The 27,382-nt window shown below is 35.2% G+C and overlaps 1 protein-coding gene across 3 annotated transcripts in view; it reads right to left on the reverse strand.

The window, feature by feature from the left end:
* The window catches only part of MND1 (meiotic nuclear divisions 1), an 81,487-nt gene that overhangs the window by 41,409 nt on the left and 12,696 nt on the right, over positions 1 to 27,382 (reverse strand). For all 3 annotated transcript variants that reach the window (XR_895824.2, XR_002780112.1, XM_011359362.2), the window contains exons 5-6: positions 6,509 to 6,583; positions 3,824 to 3,938 (exon numbers count right to left, since the gene is read on the reverse strand). Coding sequence is in view for 1 of the 3 variants with exons in the window: in XM_011359362.2 (XP_011357664.1) it covers positions 3,824 to 3,938; positions 6,509 to 6,583 (190 nt within the window). In the remaining 2 variants the exon portion in view is untranslated. The remainder of the gene's footprint in view (positions 1 to 3,823; positions 3,939 to 6,508; positions 6,584 to 27,382) is intronic.

Below are 27,382 nucleotides of genomic sequence, written 5' to 3' on the forward strand. Positions count from 1 at the left end.
AACATGACAGCTAAAATCCTATTAAATCCTTCATTATCAAAAAGCACATTTTAAAAACAATAATCTCATTGCGGAAAGAGGATTTGGGGTGAGTAGAGGTTAAAGTCTAAAAAAGTCTGGATTTAGTGATAACAAGACCTCTGCTATTTACTACTTACATGTTTAAATTTCTTAAATCTGTGGGTTATAGTTAGCATTTATTTCTGATATTAATTTAACCTGATATTTATTTCTTCAGATATTTTTCCAGCCTGGAAACCTTCCTCCCTCACAACATACATTCCTTTTGGGACTCCACTTACACATATATTAGGTCACCTGAAGTTGTCCTATATCTCACAAATGCTGTACTCACTTTAAAACTTATTTTTCTGAGTTTCATTTTGGATCATTTCTATTGCTATGTCTTGAAAAACACTAATCCTTTCTTTTGCAAAGTTTAATCTTGTTAATCCAATCCAGGGTATTTTTCATTTCGGACACTGAAGTTTGTAGTGTTTATCTCCTAAAGTTTGACTTGGGTCTTTTTTATATCTTCCATGGGTCTATTTAACTTTTTGAACATATAAAATACAGTTGTAACAACTTTTAATGTTATGATCTTCTAATTCCACTATCTGTGGCATTCTGGGTCAGTTTTCATTGAAGGATTATCCTCATTAAGGATCATGTTTTCTACTTCCCCACATGATAATCTTTCACTGTATGCCAGACATTACGAATTTCATTTTGTTGGATGCTAGATATTTTGTATTTCTATAAATATTCTTCAACTTTGTTTTGGGATGCCAAAAGTAACTTTGAAATAGATTTGCTTTTAAGATTTGCTCTTTATGGTTTTTTAGGTGGGTTAAGAGCAGGCAAGACCTTCTTGAGTACTCTACTCAATTCCTTATGACATAAATTTTTTTCAATCTGGCTGATAAGAATAGACATTATTCCTGGCCCTATGTGAGTGCTTGGCACTGTTCCTTCTAATTCTGAGACTGTTCTTTCCAGATTTGGGTAGTTTCCCCCCACATGCACTAAATATTTGAGGGGAACCCTCTATAGATATCCAGGGTTCTCTATGTAACTCTCTTCGCTCCAGTATGCTGGCCTGTAAACTGTAGCCACATCGGTCTTCCTGATTCTCAGTGTCATCTCAACGAAGGGAGTCTGCAGAGCTCTGCCTAGGTTCTCCTTCCTTGTGCCACAGCTAGGAAACTCAACAAAATAAGCTGGAACACCTGGAAGGCTCACTTTGTTTGTTTCCTTTCTCTAAGAATCACTCTTCTTTGTTGTCTGATACCAAGTATCTTGAAAAATCATTATTTTGTGTGTGTGTGTGTGTGTGTGTGTGTGTGTGTGTACATTTTTTTTTCAGGTGGGAGGATAAATCCAGTCCATTACTACTCTATCTTGGCTGGAAGAAGTTCCATATTTGAATAAAGTTTTGTTAGTCATTCTGAATTTTAAAAGCAGAGGAACTGCACGTTTCTCTATAAAAGAACTGAAGTAGACAAATAATTCTTCTTACAGGTATACAGACTGACAATTTCTTTTCCTTCAGATTGTAGTTTGGCTGTTTCCCATCAAAAAGATATCCTATCTTCAAATCAAAAACATAGTTATGGAATAATGTAATTATCTTACATCTCTAGTATGTATTAAATGTTGTAGTTTTCTATAATTAATGTGTTCTATAAAATTAGATAATATTTTTTAATGGAGGAAAAAAATAGCACAAAGCTGGGAAGGAGGAACTTATCCTCACCTTCCCTACTAAGATCAGAAATGTACAATGTGAAAATGTCAAAAATTAATACATCTGTAATAGAGCCACCATTACAAATTCTAAAGGATCCAAATATAGATCCATCTTATGTGGCTGCATAAATAAATATTAAAAGATAATCTAGGTCTGATGTAGATGAAGAATGATAAAAGTCTCTTAACTCTAAATTCAATTAGATCTCATATCCATAATACTCATTCACATTGGTATGTTTTCCTTGGGTTGAGAGACAAATTACCAAGCTTTTAAATTCGAAGGTTAAGAATGGACAGCAGAATTCAGGAAACCAGTATAAAATTAGTTACAACTTCGTCAACTATGCCATTCTACTCTGCAGAAAATCCATCAACCTTTCTATACCTTGAAATTTCTTCAAGTTCAATTTTTCCAGAGGTAATGCATTTGCTAAAATTGCTGCCTGATTTAGAGGTACAAGAAATGGTAACATTTGAAATTATACACCTGAAGTAAAAGTTTTCCTACTTCATGAATTGGTCTGGCACGATTCTCTATCCCTGTTGATTTTCTGTACCTCAAGATGACCCAGTGCCTTAGCATCACCATCAGTACAGTCAGAGTAATTTTATAAGCCTAAATAAGAGTTTTCGCCATTCCTGAGAGGACAGAAATAATCAAACTTATGAAAAGTACTGTAAAAATAGGTCTTAAGTAGAAATCAGGGTCAGCTAAGCAGGGAAACAGCTGTAGCAATACAATGAGGACCACAAAGTAGAAAAGCAGAAGGCCTGACTGGGAATGGCCTGACTGGGAATGGCTAAGGGTCCTGTACAGAAAAGAGAATAAACAGGTAAGCAAAGAGTTGGCACTTCACAGAAAAAGTTCAAGAATTATACAAACTGAAATCAAGAAGAAAGGCAGAACCAGGAAAGAGTAATAAATGAAGGACAGGTGAAGCATGAGCAGGCCTCGCTTCCTGGCGGTAACCTCCTACCTGTCTCCTGCTGCTTTATGTGCGTGTGTTCACTTGAGGGTCATTTGATATGGGATAAAACTTTAAAACAGATTAAAGTGGTTAATTTTGTAGCAGCAGATGTGGTTAGCACTTTCTTCTGCAGGATGATGATAAATGAAATGAATCTGTGGGCGGCATGAAGCGCTAACATGTCTCCCCAAATACTTAATTTACAAAAAATGACTGGCTTAGGGGAATTCTTCTGCCTCTACTTCTCTGAGGCAGGCTGTGTGCTACTTGTATGTGAAAGTGCCCCCTGGAGCTGTGCAAAGTGGAGACCTGTCTCTAAAATTAAGTTTGATTTTAGATTACACTAACTGAGCAGCTTAAAATTTTTTAATGGTGAAGAATATCACCAAAGAGAGTTTAATTGTAATCGAACTATTTCTGGGTTAATTTTAAAGTGACAAATATTTTCAGTTTCTCTCAAAGCCTTCAGAAACATAATATCAGTTTTTCCAAAAGTTTCACTTGGTGAAGTTCGCTAAATGAAAAGACAGGTTAAGAAAGAAAACTGTGAGGTTATGTATATTTTCCTAAGCAATTAAATGCAGTGTCTTTTATAATAAACTTTTTCATTTCCTCAAATATTCACGTCTATCTTTACATAAATACATAAAAATCATTCAAAATGCAGCTTTGGGGAATCTGATTTAAAAGTAGGGCAAAATATCATTAGTATATTCAATAGGGAAGTCAATGCACAGACTGATTTTCTGCAACTTGCAAACTCTTATATGTTTCCTATCATTTTTCCTAGACGATAACGGTGGATTTCTTCGTAGAGTTAATGTACATGGGGCCAGCTTAGCTCTTCCTCGGACTCCTCGGTTTCCTAAGTTTATACTTTATGTCTATTTTCCTACCCCATCGCCTTCCTTACTCTTGAAATGCTTAATTTCAAAGTTGTCACTGTTCAATGCTTTACCATGAAGGCTCCTTTCTGGAAACATAAATGAAGCACTAATACTATTAATGGCTTTATTTTCTCATATACATGGAGAATGGTTACCAGGCAACTAGAAGTATAAATTCTTTCAAAGCTAAAAATCCTCAAGATGTGATAAACTTACGTATTTCTTCCACAACCTGCGGGTCACATTCTTTGTATTTTTCCACTTCTGCCTTTAGCTGTTCCCTTTGTTCTTGAAGTGAAGAAAGTTCTTTTGCTAGCATGGTTCGCTCTTCCTGCATTCACAATAGTTTATGTACAGTTAAGACAGACAAAATACCATACGTTATAAAGCTATACATTTTATAGACATTTTCATTTTATTTCTCATAACTATGTGACCATATTATATGTACACATACATATATTTATAGTATAAAAACAAACTCAATTCTCATTCTTCTCTGACATCTCAAGCATCTTTTAAATATATTGACTAACTGAAAGGGAATTAATATGTAGAACAGAATGCTCATAAATAGATAAGAGGTTACCAATTATGTATGAACTCAAAGACTATGGCATCATACATTAGCAAAAAAATTATACTGCCTCTTAGGTAGTTTCACAAGATTGTCTCTTTATATATGTCATATTTATGATAACATCAATAATCATATAATTTTCTCTAAGTGTTCTAGATAATTTTTCAACTTTTAAGGATAACCTTTAGAAATAGTTAAAGATATTAGAAAGAACAGAATAGTAGCTTGTGGTCTATCACTTTCCTTTAAAGCTAAATCAGAATACAGCTTTTAAACACTATGACCAATAAACGGCATGTGAAATTTCCAGCCATAGTTCCAACAGGTAGAAGTTACAGTGCTATATTCAATATATTCAATTCATATGTGTGAAACCTGAAAATTAAATCCAAATGAAAATCAAACACTGGCAAAGGTTATAGTATAGAATTATAGGATGTCTGAGGCAAAATCAAGTAGTTCACACTGCCTAATAACACCTGCTAGCTTGTTTTTGTATTTGAATTTTTGTTTTTTTCCTTTAGCTGTTCTCTTTGGTGCCAAGGCGAAGAGAGCTCTTTGTCAGTTACAATTTGTACAAAAGAACGCATGTACAGAGCAGCATGCTCTGAAGCAGCATAGTCCAACAGGACTCTGCAATGATAGAAATATTCTAGATCTGCGCTCTCAAATACAGAAAGCATTAGCCGTATGTGTCTACCGAGTACATGAAATGTGGCTATTGGTACTGAGAAACTGAATTACATCGTTTAATTTTAATTTATACATAAATACCATATATGATGAGTGTATACCATATTAGCACAGCTCAGGAGAGATTTTAAAATAACTACAATATAAGATGGTCATTATTTGCCACCCATACCCAAATTATATACATGCTCCACAATGAAAAATGAGAAGAGAAAAAGCCAATGAAGACAGAGAGAAACAAGTGAATACCCGTGTGATGCAATGGCAGTTCTCCAGACACCCTGAAATGGGAGCCACCTCAGAATGTTGTTGGCACTGAGATCTTTGCCAAATTACTTAACCTTTTCATGCCTTCAGCAACTCAAAAAGTAGCTACCTCCTTGGACTGTTGGCAGAATTCAATAAATATATAAAACGTGTTTACGACAGTACCTGCCCGGCTCATAGTAAGCAGTAGAGTCATGTTAGCTATTTCTTCATCATCATTGTCGACATCACCACCATAAATAATATTCAGGAGACAGGGGCTATGTATTTCTGAAAATCCTGATGGTGAGCTCAGGATGAACACCAAGAGTTCATCTTTCTCAGGAGTCTTTCTGAACTACCACACTCTTGTGATAGCTGCAGGCAACAACTTGGTTTGCTCAGTTTTTCCCTAGTTGCAATGGTTCCAGTGGGCTAGGTAGCACTCAGCAGACTGGCTGACAACTTGAGGGCATAGGTATGTCACCATTAGCTGAAGGTGCTTCTATAAGTTATTGCTGATGTTAAAGAAAAGGATCAACTGAAGAAATAAAATAGCTTCAGGTTATGTCCAGAACTTACCTTCCCTTAAATATTCTTCAGAAATCACCATTCTTCAATTCCTATCTGTAACTACGCTGACTATTCGCATGAAAGGTATGTGAAATAACTGAAAATCATAAAGCCACTGTAAACCTATGACGTATTCTTTTCTATAATGTGACAAGTCTTTGTGTCTCTTTCACAATCAAGTGGTACAAATAGAGGCCTAGATGGAATGCTTTGTGGTTCATGTTGATCTTCAATATCTTCTCAAGCCATAAATCCATAGCTAAGATCATGATGGAACTAGAACGTAAAGTGATTTTTAAAAACCCCTAACATAACACTTTAGAGAACACTGCACTTTTGAAAATAGGTCAATATTCATTTAAATAATTTAGAAGTATTACAAGGCCACAAGGATACCACAGTGATAGCCTTCAATTTGTTCTGTGCCAAGACTTACATAGGGCCTGTCTTGTGCCAGGTTCTCTTCTAAGTGCTTTGCCAATAATACTGTAATCTACACAATAATCCGATGAGGTAGATTTTATTATTCCTCATTTTACAACTGAGAAAACTGAGAACAGAGAGTTTAGGAGACTTTCAAACCCAGGCAGTCTGGCACCAGAGTTTATGCTTCCACACTATGCTGCCATATACAATATAATAATAATAAATCTAGACTCACAATTAGTGAATTCCACCAAGTCGAACATTCATGTCCTTTGCTGTGACTCACTTCTCTTCTGGTAGGAATGACATACTCCTCACAGGAGGAGTCTTTATTTTCGAATTTAGAATTGACATTATTAAAGAATCCACAGACACAAACTTACCGTTGCATGTCGGCCAATTTTAGCTTTCTCGATGCTTTTTTGTAGGTTTGTGTGCTTTTGGTTTCCCTCAGATAACTAGGGAAAACAAATAAAATGGCTTGCTAAGATGAACTTGCTAACCACGAAGTTTATGAATCAAAAGACAAAACGAGATGTATCTTCAGCCCAAATAACTTGAGGTATATTATTTAAAAATTGAACTTGAATATTCAAAATGTGTTCAATGTAAATTCTCTTCAAATTTCATTTTGCTTCTGACTAATCTTTTCAAAACACCCTAGACTGTTTCTTATATACTTGTAGTATCGTGACCTGTTTCACTGAGTCAAAAATAAATACATCACTTATTATTCTTAAATAAGGTATTTTACGAGGAATTGATACTTTATATACTAAGTTCTCACAGAAGGAAAATTTTTTATTAGCTTGTGGCCAATTTTATGTATATTTTATGCACCTTAAAAGTGATCATTTTAAGCATTTTACTAAGCTTAGAAACTAATAAATTATATGTGGAAATGGATTAAATAATACCAGCCTAAAGAGGCCACGGATATAGACTATTCATTAGCATGTGGCTGGGCTGGTTAATCTCAGAACATTGCCCTCCCTTCTTAATTTTTTTAATCTCGCCTGGGCCCAACTAAATAAGTAACCACAAGAAATTGTCCACCACATCTTTGGCTATAAACTAGCCAGAAATTTCAGACTCATTTGATTGGGTAAGGGCTTTCTTAAAATAAATTCCACTCCTCCCTCATTCTTGAGTTACAAACATTTAGAAAATAATTAATGATTGGAAGAATGCTTTCTTTCTATTGTGAAACTTCTCTCTCACAATATGACCTATTAATATGTAGAGGGTGAATAATATGTAGATGCCCTTTTTTTTGCTTAAAAATCACAAATAGTATCTTCAAAAGTTGGTAGCGTGACCCTAGCTTTAGGAAATCTTCCACTTCTCAGTATGCAGAAAGGGAACGTTGTCAGCTTTCTTCTAATGCTTCTGTCATCACTGATTTTAATCCATAGCACGAATGAGATCCTCGCAGTGCCAAGACACCACCACCAAACCAGTTATACCTCTTCTTGAGATTATCTTCCTAAGTTAAAAACCAAAAATCTTCTCTAGATTTAAGAGCCAAAATGAGTTCTAAAGCCCTAAATTTAGCAAGGAGATCTAGTTCTTTAAAACATGCATAAAATAATACCATGTTTACAAAGTTAATATTCTACCCTGAAGAATCCACTTGAAATAATTAAAAAATGCATGTGACATTTATATTCAGGAATAGAAAATTTTCCAATGAAAAAATACACATACATATTAGCGTAACATTTTTCCATTAAAAATATTTTTTAAATAACCAGATAGGTAGATATTATCCAAAAAGTTAATATTTATATATAAAAACAAGCCAATAATTAATAGATATATATCAATGATATTAATGAATTGTCATCTAGGTATTGAATGTCTGCTTTTAATTACTAACAAAAGCATCTGAAAGAGCTAATTCAGCAATTCCTTAATTCTGAAAATAATCTTAGGTATTTTAAATGTGATTTCATGATGTCATTTTAGTATCTTGGCAATGGAAGGAGGCCAATCTAAACGATGTTATCAAATGAGAAGTTTCTGCTAATTATCCTAAGTACTGAAACAGTTTGGTTCAGCTCAATAGGGAAGGGTTCTTGGCTCTCTGCTCATTCTTAAAATCTCAACTACTGGAAACAATGAAAGCAACTCTTGTAAGTCGGCCCTTGCTATCAGTTTTTCATCTACACACCTCCTAGAAGAGATATTGCTATAGTTCCTACCTTGGAATTAAACCAAACCCAGGCCACTAGTGATAAGAGTTGATATTTTTAGCCACTGTATAGCTATTATCTAATCCAGTAGTTCTCAAATTTTAGCATATATCAGAATCACTGAAGGGCTTGTTAAAATACAGGTTTCTGGGCTTCACCTCTCAGTTTCTGAATAGTAGGCCTGGGGTGGAGTCTAATAATCTGCATTTCTAACGTGCTTCCAGTTGATGATGATTCTGCTTTTTCTAGTTGGGGGCATCACACTTTTGAGAAGTATTGATCTAAACAAAACCTGTTTTCTTGTGGCAACAAACCCAACTAAAACACACAAGATATTACTATGAGAGAATATTATCTAGTTCATCAGCAAAGATGAATTACTGTTAAATATTATAGCCTGACCTTGAAACAAAATAACTTAGTATTTCTGTCGCTAGAAGAAACATAAAAGTCCACATTTACAAAAATTGAAAAAGGGGTGATAACTCTAGATTCAGGAAAGGTATTCACCATGAGATTCCTTTAAACAGCAAACTCTCCAGACACATTTCTATAACATAAAGCAAGAACCAACTATATACTGTAACAAACCCATTTCCAACTTTCACTAAAGCATATAATATTTTTTAAAAATCTAGTAACTCAGAATAAAACAGCAGCAGCAGCAAAAACAAAAACTACTTAAAATTAGTAAGAACAGGATTTCGGTTTTAGATTGGAGGATATGACACAATACTTCTCTTTAATGCATTCCAGGCCACCTCTACAGACACTCAGGGTTGAGAAACATAAAGCCCATGTTTTCTAAAGAGCTAATTCACTGCCTGGAGGAACTGCCTATTCATAAGAAGAACAGAAAGACTGATTCAAGCTGGCCGCTTTGGAATTCTGATTTGCTCCTTTCAGAAATTAAAGAAAAAAATTTTTTTCAAAGCATTAGAGAAGAAATATAGAGGTTTTCATAGGTGGGAAAGAATGTCAAAGAACAGAGAATGGGGAAAAGAGGCAACAGCAAGAGAATCCAGACCGGTCGACTGCTTAATCGAAATCCACGCACAAAACGTTATGGAGAAATAGGTACCATGTCTTCTGTTTTTCCTTTAAAAAAAAAAATGTAGTATCATTTACTTTAAAATTTTGTATGTTTAAAAAGTCGTAAGAGTATCCAAAACTTTAAAATTTATGTTTTAAGGCAATATTCCATTTAGCAATCAATTATATAAGGAAATAATCACTATAAAGAGATATATATATCTCTAAAGACGGGAGACATGTCATTGTCTTAACAGTAGCGAAATGTTAATCAGTATTTCGTGGTATGGATGTGTCATAATTATATAGCCAAAGGAAATGTTTTAGAAGAATTTTTAATGATACTGTAAAATACTCAGAGAATAGTTTTTAAAAAGTAGAAACAAAACTGTTGATACATTTGAGAGCCTAAGATCAGAAAGAAAAAAACTGCAAGAAAATGCACAAAATTTAAAACATGGTTATTTCTGTATTGTGGAACATACTTTAAAATTTTCTATATAATGAGCATATATAACCATTATTTAAAAAATTATTTTCCAATTATAAGTAATATATAAATGTATCCTCAAGAGGTTAAAATGAGCACATTGTTTTAAAAGACTCAAACGACACGGAAGTATTTAAACAAAGTCCCCTTTTTCTCTTCACCTGCACCATCCCCAAAATCCCCTCCCCAAAGGTGACCCCTATAAAGTCTAGTGGGCATCCTGCTTATCTTGTTCCTTTGCTTTATATTCAGATATAGATCAACAGAGAGAACATTTTAAAACACATGGGATTATCCTTTACATAATGTTCTGCAACTTATTCTTTCCAGAGAAAGTTCCATGCCAATTACGTATGTAAGACTATTTTTTTTTAATACATTTTATTTTTTAGAGCAGCTTTAGGTTCATAGCAAAATTGGATTGAAGGTATAGAGAGCTCCCACGTGGGGTTATATTCCTGTATACACACGGGGTCCTCCACTACCAAAACCCCTCCAGAGTGGTACATTTGTTGCAACTGATGAACCTACATTGACAAATCATTTTCAACCGAACTCCACAGTTTGCATTAGGGTTCACTCTTGGTGGTGTACATTCTATGGGCTGTGACAAATGTATAATGACATGTATTCATCGTTACGGTATCAGAGTCCTTTCACTGTCCTAAAAATCCTCTGTGCTCTGCCTGTTCACCCCTGCCTCCCCCGACCTCTGGCATATTTTACTTTCTAGCATGGTATACAGCTGGAATCGTACATTTTGTAACCTTTTCAAACTAGCTTCCTCCACTTAGTAATATGCATTTAAGGTTCCTCCATGTCTTTTCAAAGCTTGATAGCCTCATTCTTTTTATCAATGACTAATATTCCATTGTCTGAATGTACCACAGTTTATTTAGGCATTTACCTATTAAAGAACACCTTTCAAGTTTTGGCAATTACAAATTAAGCGGCTGTGAACATCTGTATGCACCTAAGTTTTCCACTCATTTGGGTAAATCACAAGAGGCACAATCAGTGGATCACATGATAAGAGTATGTTTAGTTTTGTAAGAAGCTGCCAACTGTCTTCCAAAGTGACTGTACCATTTCACATTCCCATGAGCAATAAATGAGAATTCTTGTTGCTTCACATCCTTGCCAGGATTTGGTGTTGTGCTCATCCTTTTTTTTTAATGTCATACTATTACTTTATTACTCCACTCATTTATCAATAGCTATTTTATTAATGTCCAGTTTTTCATTACTGCAAAGCTCCAACACTCCCATCATTTGACATAAATCTCTGTGTACATGTGAAAGTCTTTCTGTAAGGTAGATTATGAGCAAAATTGCTAGATCAAAGGATATAAACATTTAACTTTTTCTTTAGTGCATTTTATAACAATACACATATCGAAATTGATCGTTTTAGCCATTTTTTAAGTGTATACATCAGTGGTATTAAGTACAGTCACAATGTTGTGCACCCATCACCATTACCCATTTCCAGAACCATTTCATCAGCCCAAACAGAAATTCTGTGCCCACTACAGCTGCCCATTGCTCTCCCCATGCAGCCGCTGGAGACCTCGATTCTACTTCTGCCTCTATGAGTCTGCCTATTCTAAATACTTCGTATAAGTCGAATCATACAATATTTGTCTTTTTGTGTCTGGCTTATTTCACTTAGCATAACATTTTCAAGGTCTGCCCATGTCGTATGGCATTTATCATAATTTCATTCCTTTTTATGGCTGAATAATAAATAGTCCACTGTCAGTATACGCCTTTTTTTTTTTTTTAATCCATTCATGTGTTGATGGACATTAGGTTGTTTCTGCTTTTCAGCTGCTGTTAATAACGCTAATATGAACACTGGTATACAAATGTCTGAATCCCTTCCCTGATTTCAATTCTTTTGGGTATACACCTCACAGCAGAATTGCTGGATCATATGGTTTCATTCTATGTACAACTTTTTTAGGAACTACCATACTGTTTTTCCACAGCAGCTTCACCATTTTACATTCCAACCAGCAATATGCAAGGGTTCGATTTCTCCAACACTGTTATTTATAATTTTTCTTTTTTATAACAGCCATCCTAATCTAATGGGTATAAATGTTTAACTTTTACTCATTTTGCCCTTCACCAACAGTATATAACAGGGTTATTCCCTGCGTGTTTCTCAAAAGTGGGTATTGGTAATAGTTTAAAAGACTGATAATCTCTGATGGCTGAAAAATGATATTCCATTATTGTTCTAATTTGTATGTTTTTGATTATTGAGATTTAATATCGTTTCATATATCTATTGATTATGAGTATTTTTCAATGACTTTAACATCTTTTGACCGTTATCACATTGTCTACCCTTTTCTCTTATACTTTTAGAAGCTATTTATATGTAGTAGACATATATATTTGGTTATAGATGTTTAACTTTTAATGTTGACTTTCAATGTACAAGTTTTAGTGTTTATGCAAATGAATCAATCTTTTGGCTTCCAGATTCTGCATCTTGCTTAGGAAAGCCTCTCAAACTAATACTGTACAGTTTCCTTCTATTATTTGTATTCTTTTGATCTTTTGATTTTAAATAATTTTGGAAATGGTATGAGGTAAGGCTCTAACTTCATTCATTTCAATGGATATCCAATTATCCCTGCAATTCATTGAACAGTCAGCCTGTCTTTTCTCCACTGAATTGTATGGTATCTTTATCATAAAGTAAATAAGTATACATGAGCCTGCTTATGGCTTTTCCATACTGTTCCGCTTATTTGTTTGTATATTCTCACATGAATAGCAAGTTTTAATTACTCTAACATTGTATTGTTTTGATATCTGATAGCAAAAATCTTACCCCATTGTTATTCCTTCTTAATACTTTCTTGGTCCTTTTTGCAGTTCCTCTACCATATGAACTTGGGAATCATCCATAAAAATCTGGGATTTTGGTTACCATAACATTAGCTATATAGACATAAACTGACATTTTTATAGTTGAGATCTCTCATTCATTAATATGTTGCTCCATTTATTTAAGTTCTTTCATATCCTTCAGTAGAGTTTCGTAGTTTTCTTCATGTATGTCTTGTTCATTTCTCATTAGAGTTTAACACTGTTTTGGGTGCTACTGAGAGATAGGCAATGACTCCAGGCTCAAGTCTATCGATGTATGGAATGCTCTTTGCCACAGTGACTGATTTCAAGTGTTACTGAATCAGAATAGAGCCAAAGAATTTTGTTCAATGGTTGTAGAAAACAACTCTCTCCTGCCCTCTGGAGATTTAAACTACATAGCTACAAGAAGCAAACAGCCCAAATTACTGCTGGCAGCCATCTTAAAACCATGAAGAAAGTCAACTTGAGGACATGAACATCACAAAAAAGGCAAAATCAAGACAAATGCAGAAAAACAGAGTAAGAATTTTGATTAAATGATGCCTGACAAATGCTCTACTTTTGAAAATTGTTAATTTGAATGAGCCATTAAATCAATTTCATCTTTATTATTTATACCAAGTAAACTTGGGTTTTCTGCCATTACCACAGAATATATTTTAACTATTACAACGGATAAAGCTTTAACAATAATCTATTTCATACAGTGCTGGCCATTAAGGAAAGCTGTGAAATATTTTGGAAGAAATAACATTTAAAACATTCTTATTTCCCTGTATTGGGTTACAGAAATAAGTCTCCAAGAATACGAGTGGAATAAAGTAATACATGCTATGAAGGCTCTTCATTCAATGAGCATTTATGGAGTGTCCACTATACACACAGTTATACTATTGGCTCAGATCTTTTCACTAAATTAATACAGTAAAAAATAATTTAAAGCATATAGTGAACACTGAATGTTTGTTGAATATTTCTGAATTAAATTATTTTCCCTCATGCTATAAGATAGTGCTCATTAAAAGATAACACTCTGTGAAGCTAGGAAATGTATAGCAGATTAACACTCCAGTTAGCCAGGAGATCGAATTTCCAGCAATCTAACCCTGTGGAACACATTTAAGAACCTGGAAATGAGAACAATACATCGGGATCCTAAATAATGGACACAGGAAAAGTGTGAGAATCTCATTAAGAAAGCAACATAAAGGGAAGGTGAAGCCACTCAAAGAACTCAAGAAAATCATACATAATACCTGCTAACGACAAGATCCCCATCATCAAAACTTACAACATGAAGAAACGAACTGTTAAAAGTCAGAGCAGTGCGCGACAAACAAGATTAGCATTCCTTTAACTAGAAATATCAGAAATATGTTCAATAAGATTAAATAAAAGGAGATGCAGAAAACTAAAGAAATTACAAGAAAGAAATAGCGAGAAGATTTAAAAAAACTATTTAAAACAATTATTTGAAACTGAACTATTTTTAATTTCTAGGAAGTGATAAAAATATTAAAAGTAGTTTAAAGATATGGAAGATATAGAAAAAGAAAGTCCAAAATAAGTTTTAAAATGTTAAGAGAACAAACTTAGAAGTTTTTGTGCTGTATAACACAAAGTCTTAGGCAGAATCCAAGTAGAAGTTATTCAGATATTTTGAAAGCCAAAGACATGCAAAATCCAATTGATGCAGTGAAGGAACTTAGACACAAAGTTATGGAGGATTATAGACTCTCCAGACACGGGAACTTAGTTCTAGCATGACAAACTCAGAGACAAGGCTAAGCAGCAGAGGCTACTAATTGTTTATTCTTTCTTAGTAACAGGACCCCAGACTCTAGTGAAAATAAATAAGAATTACCATGTCTGTCAGCACTGTGGGCCAAGAATATGTCCTAGGTAGGAAATCTCTGTTAAGAAACCCATCTACCTGAAAAAACCCATCTACCTGAGGAAACCCAAAATCCACTTGGAAGGGCAAACTTAAAATTATTTGGAATGACAATGGTTTCTTTAATAAGAAAAAAAATTTAATCAAGGGGAGATTTAGAATTAAGTATAAAAATGAGCAGATTTGTATTGATATTTTTGTGTCAAGAAATAACCCATACATATTTTGCACTGTCCTTACAGAGTAAAACCATAGAAACGACTTAATTCCTCTCCTCAACTGCCATTTTAAAAACAGACCAGTGAGGGTAGTACTTCTCCTGCCCCTGGACAGCTAGAAGTCTTGTGATTTTTTTGACTACTCTTAATCAAGATCTACGATTATTTTAAGTTGTCAAGCAAAGCTTTGATTCAGAGATTAGAATGTCTAATATAAAAAGCAACACTCAAATCTTGATTTAAAAGTAAGACTTCTCCTCTTTTCAGCAACAGCTGGCAGCCAATGGGTCTTTTGCTAGAGAGGGCATATTGTCCTTTTCTCTTTCCCGGTCTCGAGTTTCTATTCTCCCTCCAGCCCACTGACTGCAGTTTCTGCTTCCTGTCCTGCATCCTTACCAAGGCCGGGAGATGGGGAGAGAGAACAGCAAAGGAAATAGGAAATATTATACTTAGGTACTGCTGTTAAGATGCCTCAGTGCTCTCAGGGCCTGATGGATGTTTCAGCTGAATCTCTGCACAGCTGAGCTCCTGGGTTCTTTGTAGGCTTCCCTGCGGGGTTCCTCTAACTATAATCCGCATGATGCAGAAGACACATTCTATTCCTCTGGGGGCTACACGGTGTTCCGTCCCTCCCATTCCCCTTCTCCGGCTTGCCACCACTCCTTTCCAGCCTGGATTTTCAGAGGTTCATTCCACAGACTCTCAGTGTTAGGTTTCAATGTCCTCAGAGACAGAATTTAACATAGCTCCAGGTGGGCTCTTGTTCTCTGATTTCTGAGTGTGGCTCACATGTGGTCCATGGGGACACTCATATACCCAACAAGCTCTAGGATTACTGATCAGTTCTTTACTTTTATATATTATAATAACTAACAGAATCTACCAGTAAAGCTACATAGATGCTGAAATTATTTTTACATAAGGAGTTGCTTATTTTCCTACTGTCTTTCAAAAGCATTGGAAAATAATATGCTCACATTTTATTCTTAATGTTTTCAAAAATTTCTTAGGAGAATTAAGATTTTCCACCATTGAAATTTCTAATAAAAATGTTGCTTAAATACTGTTTAAAATGTTTGATCCAGTAAGTCATTCAGTTTAAGTAATTTAGTTTCATTAGAAGCCACCAATCTAAAATACAATAAATTATTTGCTCAAAAGTATCAGTTAAAGTGCTTATGCTCAAATTTCTATTTAACTTGAATGGAATTAATTTAAGTTTTTAAATTTCAAGCTTTAAATTTCTATTTAGGCCAGGTTATAATAAACTCCACATTAAATTTATAAAGAAAAAGTCATAAAGAGTCAATAGTGCTGAGAAAGTAATTAGAGTACTTGCCCATAAAGGCTTTTTTATCTTTTTAAGAGAATAATGCTCTTTCTTCTTTTTCTATTTCTGCCTCTGCCTCTTATGGCAAAAAGGATTCAAGAAAACTTGGATTTCAAAGTATTAGAAAGACAAGCTAGCCCCTTCTCTTCCATAGCCTAAATAGCTTTAGCAGAGTGAAGAGAGCAACCTAACACATTCGGATGGTAAACTAACTCAAGAGTTGAGAGTATTCAAACAAAGACCTGTGGCAAGTTTGTTAAAATTAATCGAAAAAGTGAACTGCAGATAGGTTTAAAAAAATATAATAATTAACAAAATTTTAAATTGAGATTATTTTACTTCTAATTGAAAGCTATTTTTCAAAAAGAGTTATAGTGTAGGAAATTTATGGTTATAAATAAATATAAATATTAGGGTACCTGGAAAAAAACCTATATTTGAATCATGAAATGCAGGCCTAAAAGTATGAACCATGTCTTTGGTCAAGTAAGAACCATACTTTAAACAAAAAAAGCACACAACAGTGCTATTTTTGTGAAACTTCAAAATACATAAGGCAGCCACTGACATATTAAAATGTTCAAAATATTGATATACTTTTTGAGGGAAAAATAGGCCAAATTACAATTAGGGCTATCCCAGGAAATTAAGGATGCATATGACTTGACACTGCCACCACCTGGTGGCAGCAGATCAAAATTGTAGGTCCAGTTTGTGGAGTAAATCTTTATCAGGTTGGCTGATGTGGGGAGAAAATAATATGAATGAAGAATGGCTCTCAGAAAACTGTAACTCATGTGAAACAGAAGAGTGTTTTGGTTATGGTATAGAGAATTCTACAGCTCTAGAGTCAGGCTTCTGAAACTCACCCAGGAAGTTTTTCCAAATAGCAAAGGATAATAATTCCTGAGGGAAGGTTTAGAAGCCTAACCCAAAGCTACCGTATACAAAAGGAAAACAAACAAATATAAAAAACAAATCTCTTAAGTCCTATCGTAAAAATTCATGCACGTCTCACAGTTGTAATATTAACTATTATAATTTTGTATTATTTTAAAGTATTTACCAATAAAAAGTTATATACTTCCCCTATTCACCACTCACCCACAATTTTTAAGTCACTCAATCTCAATGAACATATATTTAACTCTTGATTATCAGAGATAATGGAGAGAAGTAATAAAAACGTTCAATTTAAAAGACAAGACTTTTAAGCACAAATAGATAAAATTCTGCAAATTCTGTTACTTGCCTCTCTAAAGCCTTTCTTTGCAACACAATTACAACTCTTTTTCAGTAGGGTTGGCAACGTGCTCAGAGAATAGGTTCTTCACCCTCAGAGAGAGTGAACTGTGATGGCTTACCTTTTCAGCATGAGTACATACTTCAGACCTGGCCAATAAGACATAAAAGGAAGCCAACTTGAGAAAGGGGGTATTCTGAGATTTTCCTCCTGGATAGGGAGAGATGTACAAGAAAGTTCATCTTTCTTCTTGCTTTGGACATTGTCAAGAGTAGACATAGTAGCTGTGGTAGCTACTTGCATCCAAAAAGGGAAAGCCAAAAAATGTCAGAGAAGCCAGTCCAGACCTCTGATCGCAATTTATGGTAAGGTTAACCAATCAATCCTCAAAGAGCCCACACCTCAAAATTCTTACATAAGGTAAAGAAACCCTATTATTTAAGTCAACATGGATCTACTTTTCTGTTATTTGTGGCTGAAAATGTCCTGTTTCATGCATATAGAATATATATCAAAATATCAACAGTAATTAGTTTTAAATGATGGCATCGCAAATATTTTACTTTTTTATTTTTTTCTTCAGTGAATACCTTTTACATTTATTATAGAAAAATGCAAATGTCAATATTATAAATACTACAATATGTAGGTTTTGTGGCTTGAAAAGTTCTCACTTGCTAATGTCATGTAAGAGATACAAATCTAAAGAATGCCAAATGGGTAGAGAGAACAGATGGATAATCCATCAAGCAGACACTCCACATAACACTAGTAGAAAGCTGACTCCACACATCAATGCCTTGCAATGAGGCAGTTGTTAAGGTAAGGAATTATGGGCTGGGGCTCCTGGAGAGATTCCACACAGGTATACTTAATCAGTAGAGCTCTGAACACATTGGGATGTGGTTTGCCAACTGGTAAGACTATTTCCAGTAGCAACACAGAATATACAGCTCTGGGATAGGAAAGTAGTCCAAGGTAGTAAAATAGTTTTATTTGCTGAAAAAAGACCATAAAGTTAGGTACCACTTCCCAAAGTGTGTTCCTTGGAAAATTAATCTCTCACCTCATGAAAATGGGTCAACTCAGATTCACAATGTATAAGATATATGAATAACACCAATAAGAACTTTTCAAAATTAATGTGAAATAACCAGTGCTAACATACTTCACTGATATAAATCCAGGCTTTAAAACAACACTCCTGAATTGTAAAGGATTAATTTATCCTTTCCTCTAGAGTCTCATTTTTGAAGAACTACCATTTAGAAGAACTGCCATTTATCGGATTTTAGCTAGCCTACGCTACTCCATTTTAATGATTTTTTTTGTTAAAAAATTTTGAAATAAGGAAAAATAACTCAAATACAAGAAACCACCCTTGACATACTAGAGATCCCCAGGGTTGGCCCCTGCGTTCTGTCCTCAGTCCCTTTCCCTTCCTGCTCTGCACATTCTTTTTTTTTCAATATATAACCTTTATTGCATCTTTAAAATATCATAAATGAGTCTGAGAAATCATCTAACATCTTGGTGTTTCTGTAGCTGGACAACTTTGATCTTATTCATCGGTCTGCTGAACTGTTCCTTTTTCAGAAACAGATACCATCAAAAAATTTCTGCTATTCTTGTTTTCAAGTTTTGTGGCTTACTGAATCAAAGCAGCTGAATTTGATACAAGTTCAACATCATTCTCTTCAAGAATTAACTCATCCTTCTGGGCTGGAGATACTAAACAATCAACACCTGACCTTATCTGAACCCTGCAGATTTATTTTTCACCCAAGAAATTTCATATTTCGACAAGAGAACCATTCTCCTGAATAATAACATGGGTGGGGAAGCGAGCGTACACAGACCTCATCTAACTGAAGCCACTGTAATACCCTTGATCATGATCTGTACATGACGACAGACAGTGCGAACAGTAGCCAGCTCCTTTCAATTTCCCCACCATTTGTCAACCTGGAGCCTCTTCTTTCCATGGAGACTGAGTTCAACACTGATGTGATTGGAGCCCCTCCACAAGGTGCCTCTGGGGCCCTTCACAATAACTGAGTGTCCCTTCAGAGTGAGTCCATATTTTCTGGAATGCTGACAGTCTGACTGCTGGGAATGGTCTCCATCCTCGCAGTAGATGCAGCAAAAAGAGCACTCTGCACATCTTCCTGGGAAGTCTCATCTACTCCTACTTTTGGTGTCCCAGTTTTAATCTCCTGTCTACACCTCTGCACTGAGCTCCACATCCGTGTATTCAGCTACCTACTGGGCAATCTCAACCTGAATGGCTGACAGGCAGCTCATATTCAGTATGTTCAAAACTCAGTTTATTACCCAATCCAGCTCCTCTGTGTCTTCTAGACTCTCCACATAGTCACCCAAACCAGAATCCTGGTAGCTATCTTTTTCTTTTTTTTCTCTCCCTTCTCTCCACATCCAGTTGGCTTCGAATCTCTGTTGATTCTACATATTGGTATCTTTCAAATATCTCCTTTCCTCTCCATCCCCACTGCCACCATCTTGGTTTAGACATCTCTGGCTCAGAATTTTTCATTAGTGTCCTTGTCTCCAGTTCACTTTCACTCATCTGCTATGGTAGTTATCTTTAAAGACCACTGGATCGTTTCCCAATCCTGAATAATAAAGTCCAGATTCCTCAGCCTGGCTGCAAGGCTCAATGACCTAGCTCCTTCCACTGGTCAGCTTAATAACCTGCTGTTACCCACTCTGCAACCCTCCACACCACTTCTATCAAACTGTTCACAGCTTCCTGAATGCCACTCATTTTATGTCTTAGTGTTTTTACATGCTGTGCCTGGCTGGCTCTTTTTACTCCTCTAACAAACTCCAACCTGTCCATGAACCAGAGACATATATCTATTAAGATCCATCTCAAAAATCTTTTCTTCTGGGAAGTTTTTATCCCCTCTTCCTCAGCAGAGTGTGTACTTCTATGCTTTACTTCTTTTACAGAGTGTCTTATTTCCACGGCAGACATTCTTTGAGGGCAGAGAGATCTTAACCGTGTTTAACCCCAGCATGAAATACAGCATGAGACACACAGAGACATAATAAATGTTGAATAGATGTATAAATCACTATAGCACTGCTTAGCTTCCTCCTAATTATTGTGTACTTGGTCTAGAAGCTTAGATTATAGAAACCTTGTTTTTGTTTTAATTCAGCCTTAGAAATATCATATATTATGTATGAATAATTAAGCATGAATTTTAATCATTGTCATAATCTATGCTATCTGAACTTGACTTTCGGGGAATATCGACAGACAGCATGTGTTCCCCATCCACACGAAAAGGCGGGCAACAAAGGGGAAATCTATGTTTGGACAAAAATTACTCTTGCTTATTTTAAAATATGAACTTTAGATTCAGAGTGTACACTACTGACTGTAGATTCTACTTCCTAAACTTCTCCCAGTCTATTATCTCCAGTTCTAGGGACAGTGTTTTGTTTTAGGACTTCATCATCTCCTAGCTGACAATTTCTCAGTGCGCACTCCTCCACACTGCTAACAGAACCATCTTTCTAAAATAAGGCTCTTATTAACTCACTTCCCTACTCGAAATCCTTCAACTTAAACACACACAGCCCTTCACTATCAGCACCTGCCTACAAATTTAGCTCTACCATCACACACAATTGAGTGCTACAAAACAACTCAAGATTCTCTTACATACCTGGTGTTTGTATATAACAAAAAACCAAAGTGCTTACTATGTATTGGTCATTGCCATAAGCAGCCACATAGAACACATTTAATTGTCGCAACTACCCTGTGAAGTAGGAAATATGAGAACCATTTTACAGATGAGAAAAGAGAAGCACAGGAGGTTTTTTAGTAAATGGAAGAAGTTGAATACGAATCTAGAGTCTGGGTCTAGGGCTCAATCTCTTAAACCACTATACTATACTGCCTAACATACTGGTCTCTGTACCCATAATGCCTTTCTCCCTAACTCTCATATGAACTCCCATATGTTTCCAGAACCAACTTAAATGTCTCCTTTCTTAACTGTAAAGCCTTTCCTCAGCAGAGTTAACTATCACCCTCTTTTGTACAACCATCGTTGTCCGTACTGAACTATAATACCATATCACAATGATGTTGACATGTGTGTCTCACAAGACGGTGAGGTCCTAGAGGGCAGGAACTACTAATTTATCTTTATGTCCCTCTCATCGGTCACAATGCCTGCTATAGCAAGCATTCGCTGAACAAGTACTGAATTGAAAGAATTCCAGTAGGGGTAATGCCTATTTTTATTCAATAACATTTCAAGTTGTCCACACTGTCCAATAGTGGACTTACTCTTTATTTACTCAGTTTTGGTAATAAAGAATTCTATATACTCATTTCTAAAAACTGGTAAAAAAAAAATAAATAAATCTTTAAATTATCCTGAGACTCTATTAGTATCTTCCGAAACCAAGACTCTGTATCTGAAATCCAGCTCAGTTAAAATGTAAACCAACTTCTAGAAAAATCTGTCCACAAAATTATCTTCCCCTGGTAATAAATGGGTTGCAAATCAGAACTTGGATGAAGAATTCTGGAAGATCTTAGTAGAAAAGAAAAACAAAATAAAGAATTTGATTTCCATAATTCTGACCCTTTAAATAAAAAATCACTTAAAAACTGCTATACAGACTTGGTGCAACTACTAATGAAATTCTCTGAATCAGTAAATGGATACCATGAAGACTAACTGCATATTCTTTGTTTCCTTTAATTCCCATTTACTCGGTCAAATATCTGCCATATACCAAGAACTGTGCTAGGTACTGAGGAAACAAACTAAGAGATGGGGTCAAGTAAACTAACAACTGTACACAGTATGGTAGAGTTGGAGTTAGACTTAGGGTGAAGAATGGACAGGGACGAGAACACAAAAACAAAAGCATATTGAAAATGCTATTCCTTTTGAAAAAAGGCTTAAAAATGTGCATTTCTAATCAGTAGTGGTCCGTTTTTTCCCATAATGTCAGGTAACAGTGTGAATAGCACGTCCAGCACAATAGTTATAACACTGCTTTTACCTGGTCAAGTACATATTACAGGACATATCCTACATCTGTCAATATAAGACACAGGAAAATGGAGGAAGTCATCTCCTTGAAGTGAAGATTGCTCCTTCATTTTTAAGGCCAAGATATTTGAAAGGGGTAAAAAAAAAAAAAAAAAAAGGAAGAACCAGAAGATGATAGGAAGAACTGTTTATCCTAACACATTCTGTCTTGCTTTTCCTTACAAAAATTATTCAGAAACAGTGCGTGCCCGCGCGCGTGCACACACTCACCCACCCAAATCATTATCACACTGGAATCATTATCACATAGCAAGTTTCAGCCAAAACTCTTAAAACAGTTATCTTGATCTTTAATAAGTTCTACGCATTCTTCAAGATAAACAGAAATGCCATTTCACTTGGGAGTTCCCACAAGATAATTTTTAAGCTACATAAAAATTCACAACTAAAACATGAGAAAAGGATCTGGTCATTTCTACTTTCTGTTGAGCCAAAATGGTTACTTCTACTATCATCCAAATATAGTCACTATTTACATACAGATTTGAACCATTTTCATCATCTCCACATAAAGCTTTTCTTGCCTATTAAAGTTACTAATTTATGTGGAAAGGCTTCAGGAGTACATCTGTGTAACAGCTATTTAGAGAAGCTAGTTTAACAACTTTTTTCTACCCAACCTAAATATTTATTTCAGCTTCGCAGAAATAAATTACTACATCTTATATTCTCAGCAACATTAATAATAATACATTACTCACATATAGAGGGGGGAAAAGTTTTTGCTTAATATCAGAATTTAATAAAACTATTTTCTAAACTTAAAATCTACTTTTTTAAAAGCAATTAGATCAGCAAAACAAACAAACAAAAAAACCTAATAAAAATATTCTAGCAAGAAAATTTTCTACTTCCCCTTGAAGCTTGATGTACATAATAAAATCCAACCAACCACTAAAACATCTCATAATATGGCTTCAATTTAATTTCTAACCTTATTTTCCCATTACTATAAAACAAAATATTGCACATTCTTTCCAAGATGGTCACCAACTATTCACTGAATGTAATTTGCTTTAAAGTTTTGTTTATCTGTGTTATGAGCAAGGACTATGGAGTACAAATGCCTGGATTTAATCTTGTTTTGCCATCTACTAATAGTGTCATCTTGGGCAACCTATTTAACCTGTCGGTGCTTCAGTCTTCTCATATGTAAAATGGAGTTGATGTCTAACTCATGCAGTTGTAAGAATCAAATGGTATAAAACATGTAAAAGCTCTGCTATGATCAGAATGTTTGTGTCCCCCCCTCCAAATTCATGTTAAAATCCTAACCCCTAACGGTAATGGTATTACTAGGGGGGGCCTTTGGGAGGTGCCAAAGTCAAGGGTGGAGTCCTCAAGAGTGGGTTTGGTGCTTTTATAAAAGAGGCTCCAGAGAGATGCTGAGCGCCTTCTACCAGGTGAGGATACGCTAAGTCTGTGACCCAGGAGAGGGCTCTTACCTGACCAGCCTCCAGAACTGCGAGAAATAAATTTTGGTTGTTTATAAGCTACCCTGTCTGTGGTATTTCGTTATAGCAGCCCAAACGACTAAGACAAGACACATTCTGAAAACTCTACTGGCTAAGTGCTCAATAAATTTTGGCTGCCATTGTTAACATCAGTGTTAGTGACTCCTTCTGTCCCCCTTGGGAATCTCCTCCATCCATCTAAATCTACTCAATTTTCAGCTCAAAATAATAATTTCTAAGACATCTCCCTTAACTCCCTTAACTCTATGGATTTATAAAAATCCTGCTATCCTCTGAACTCATATAACAATCAGGACCCATAGCAATGACATTTGGCATTGACCTTAAATCTTAGATAGCTAATTAACTTTTCATAAAAAGTTAATTAACTACGTAAGGTATTTTTCTTCCCTTACCAAGTAAAGTGTAAATTACCTCAACATGAAACACACACACTATTATTTTTATATTGCCCCAAAAAAACTTGGCACAGGGCATGCCCCTAACAGGCGCACAGTAAATATCTGTAGAACTAGTTAATGCAACCCATACGCAGTTGAAGGGAAACATAAATTGTAATCATGAGGCTTTCAGACTGTCTTTACTAATGATCAACACATACGACCTAAAGACAAGGGAGAAAAGAATGTGTTTCCTGATTTAATTTTCAGATCTACTACAAAAAAAAAAAATGTCTATTCTCAAGAGATGAAAACATTCCTGCACATATTTGGAATCACTGACAGAACCAAAGCAGAACAGAATGATGGGAGGAAAAAATTAAGAGTCCTCGCCCCCCCTCCCCCAATCTGGAAGTAATTAAGAAGAAACTCAAAGGAAGTTTATATTCTACTTTGGCAATGTGTTGAATAAACTGATCCTTTAGTGAAACCCTGAATTTAGAATCTGGTTCAATTCAACATTAACTAAGCACCTTCTATTTTTATATAAATCCCACCATCTCTTGTAGTATTTTTAATGTCTACCATTCATTCAGGCAATTAGCTATTAACACTTTTCACTCTTCATTTCACTCTTTCATGTGTTAACTTATAAGTTCTTTCTCATAAAACATGGATCTTGATTTCTACTTTTTAGAATTGCCTTCGTTATGTGGTAAAATATTTTGCACATAGTAGACCCTCAAATATTGGTTTTGACTGAACATGTAAACTAACAGTATATATTCCTGGATGAGTACTAATGCAGCTGAATCTGTGGCCACCATACACCGAGTGCGTATGTACACCACGCACTTTACACGTAACATCTAATCCGCATCGCAACCCTTTGAAATAAGAATAATCTCTTTTACAAATTGAGAAACTGTGGCCTCAAAGAGCCTATGAAAACTTTCCAAGATACCACAGTTAGTAAGAAGTGAAGCTGTGACTTCAATCCATGTCTTATTTCTATTTATCTTTCCATTATGCCATATTGCTTCTCTAAAGCGATAAGTGATCTTCAGAACCACGGTTGAGGGGTACAGTAGGACGCTGACATGACTTCTCAAATGTTTGTGACAGAAAAAAGTAGGTTTAGGTCAGTGAAATGGCACCGAGGTTTTGTTTTGTTTTGTTCTGAATTTACAGCAAATGCCAAGGGCTATCAATCTTTTACAAATGACATATCAAAATCTTGCTTTCCATTTACTGCTGGAGTGCTTACAAAAGAAGGTATTAAATCTACTGCCTATCTCTGACTTGACCTACGATTTCAGTGCAAGATTAAGCTTTGACCTCCAGCTTGTAAACAGGGGTGGAGAAAGAGGGTTGTGTTACAAAATATATTGGATGCCAACTCTTCAGACCAGTAGGGAGAGGAGTATACTGTGAGTAACTAATTAGAACATCCTACTCTTCAATCATTCACAATAAACAATGCTATCATATTCACTTTTTAAAAACAGATTCACTGTACTAGCATACTAGCAAGAATCTCTTATTTCCATTAAGGTTTGTCAAGCTACTCCACTTGCTAAATTAGAGATTATGCTAAACTCAGAGGCGAAGAAACAAAACATATCCATTGGGCTTTTTTATCAAAGGCAAAGAGTTTCTCCTGTTTACCAAGAAATGCTTCATTGGTACCCGTGATGCCCAGCTTCAGGCATGAATAACTGCCATTTTATATTCCCACTAGCAATGTGTGTGAGTGCCAGTCCCTCCAATCCTGATTGATACTTGGTATTGTAGAGAGACTGGCACTCACGTACATTGCTAGCGGGAATATAAAATGGCACAGCACTTTGGAAAACGGTTTGGCAATGTCTTAAAAAGTTTAACATATGCCTACCATGTGATCGAGCTACCCCATTCCTAGGTGTTTACTATAATAAATGAAAACAAACATCCATACAAAGAATTTACATGAATATTCAATACTTCTAATAACCCAAAACTAAAACAAACAAAAACCTCAAATGTCCATCAACAGATAAACAAACTGTTGGACATCCATATAATGAAATACCACTCAGTAATAAAAATGAATGATTAGTACATACAGCAATATGGATACATCTTAAAATAATTACACTGAGTTAAAATAAGCCAAGAAAAAGAGTATATACTATATGATTCTGTTTATAGAAAATTCTAAGAAATATAAACTTATGTATAGTGACAGAAATCAAATCAATAGTTGCCTGGGGATGGGGGCAGGGGAAGCAGTGCAGGGAAGGGCAGGAGAAAAAGACTAAAAGGAGAAATAAAGAAACTTTAGGGGATGACAGGTATGCTCATTATCCTGATTATGGTGATGGTTTCATGAACGTATACATATGTCAAAACTTATCGATTTATAAACTTTAAGTATGAGCAGTTTTTATATGTCAATTATTCCTCAATAAAGCTATTAAAATCTAATAGAATAAATAAAACTCAAAACTCATACATGTGAAAAATTAAAAGAACAGAAAATCTATGGTATGTATCCTCAAGTTATGAGCGTCTGAGAAGGTCTCTGAGAGCTGTTTAGAATTGGCTAAGTAGAAAGGAAGGACAAGGGAATTGCAAAGAATAAAAACAAGAATAAAAACCCATGAAGACATGAAAATGCAGTAAGACCTAAAAGTAAATTACTCTTTTATGAAGTTTTTAATTACCTAACTTTAAAAAAAAATTGCTTAGTGATTAATATGCATGTCATTTACTAGCAGGAAAAAAAAATGCAGTATCATGTTTAAGAGATAAAATATGGGCAAAACATGTGAACAGACATGTCTCTAAGAAAGATTTCAAGTGGTCAACATCGTTAGTCATCAGGAAATCAAAACCATAATGAGATACCACTTTATAACCATTAGGATGGTTAGAATCAAAAAGTCAGGTAATAAGTTTTGGTGAGGAAGTGGCGAAATTAAAACCTTCCTACACTTCTGGGAGGAATGCAGAATGGTGCAA

This window comes from Pteropus vampyrus, unplaced genomic scaffold, assembly GCF_000151845.1.
Source record: "Pteropus vampyrus isolate Shadow unplaced genomic scaffold, Pvam_2.0 Scaffold47, whole genome shotgun sequence".
NCBI lineage: Eukaryota > Metazoa > Chordata > Mammalia > Chiroptera > Pteropodidae > Pteropus > Pteropus vampyrus.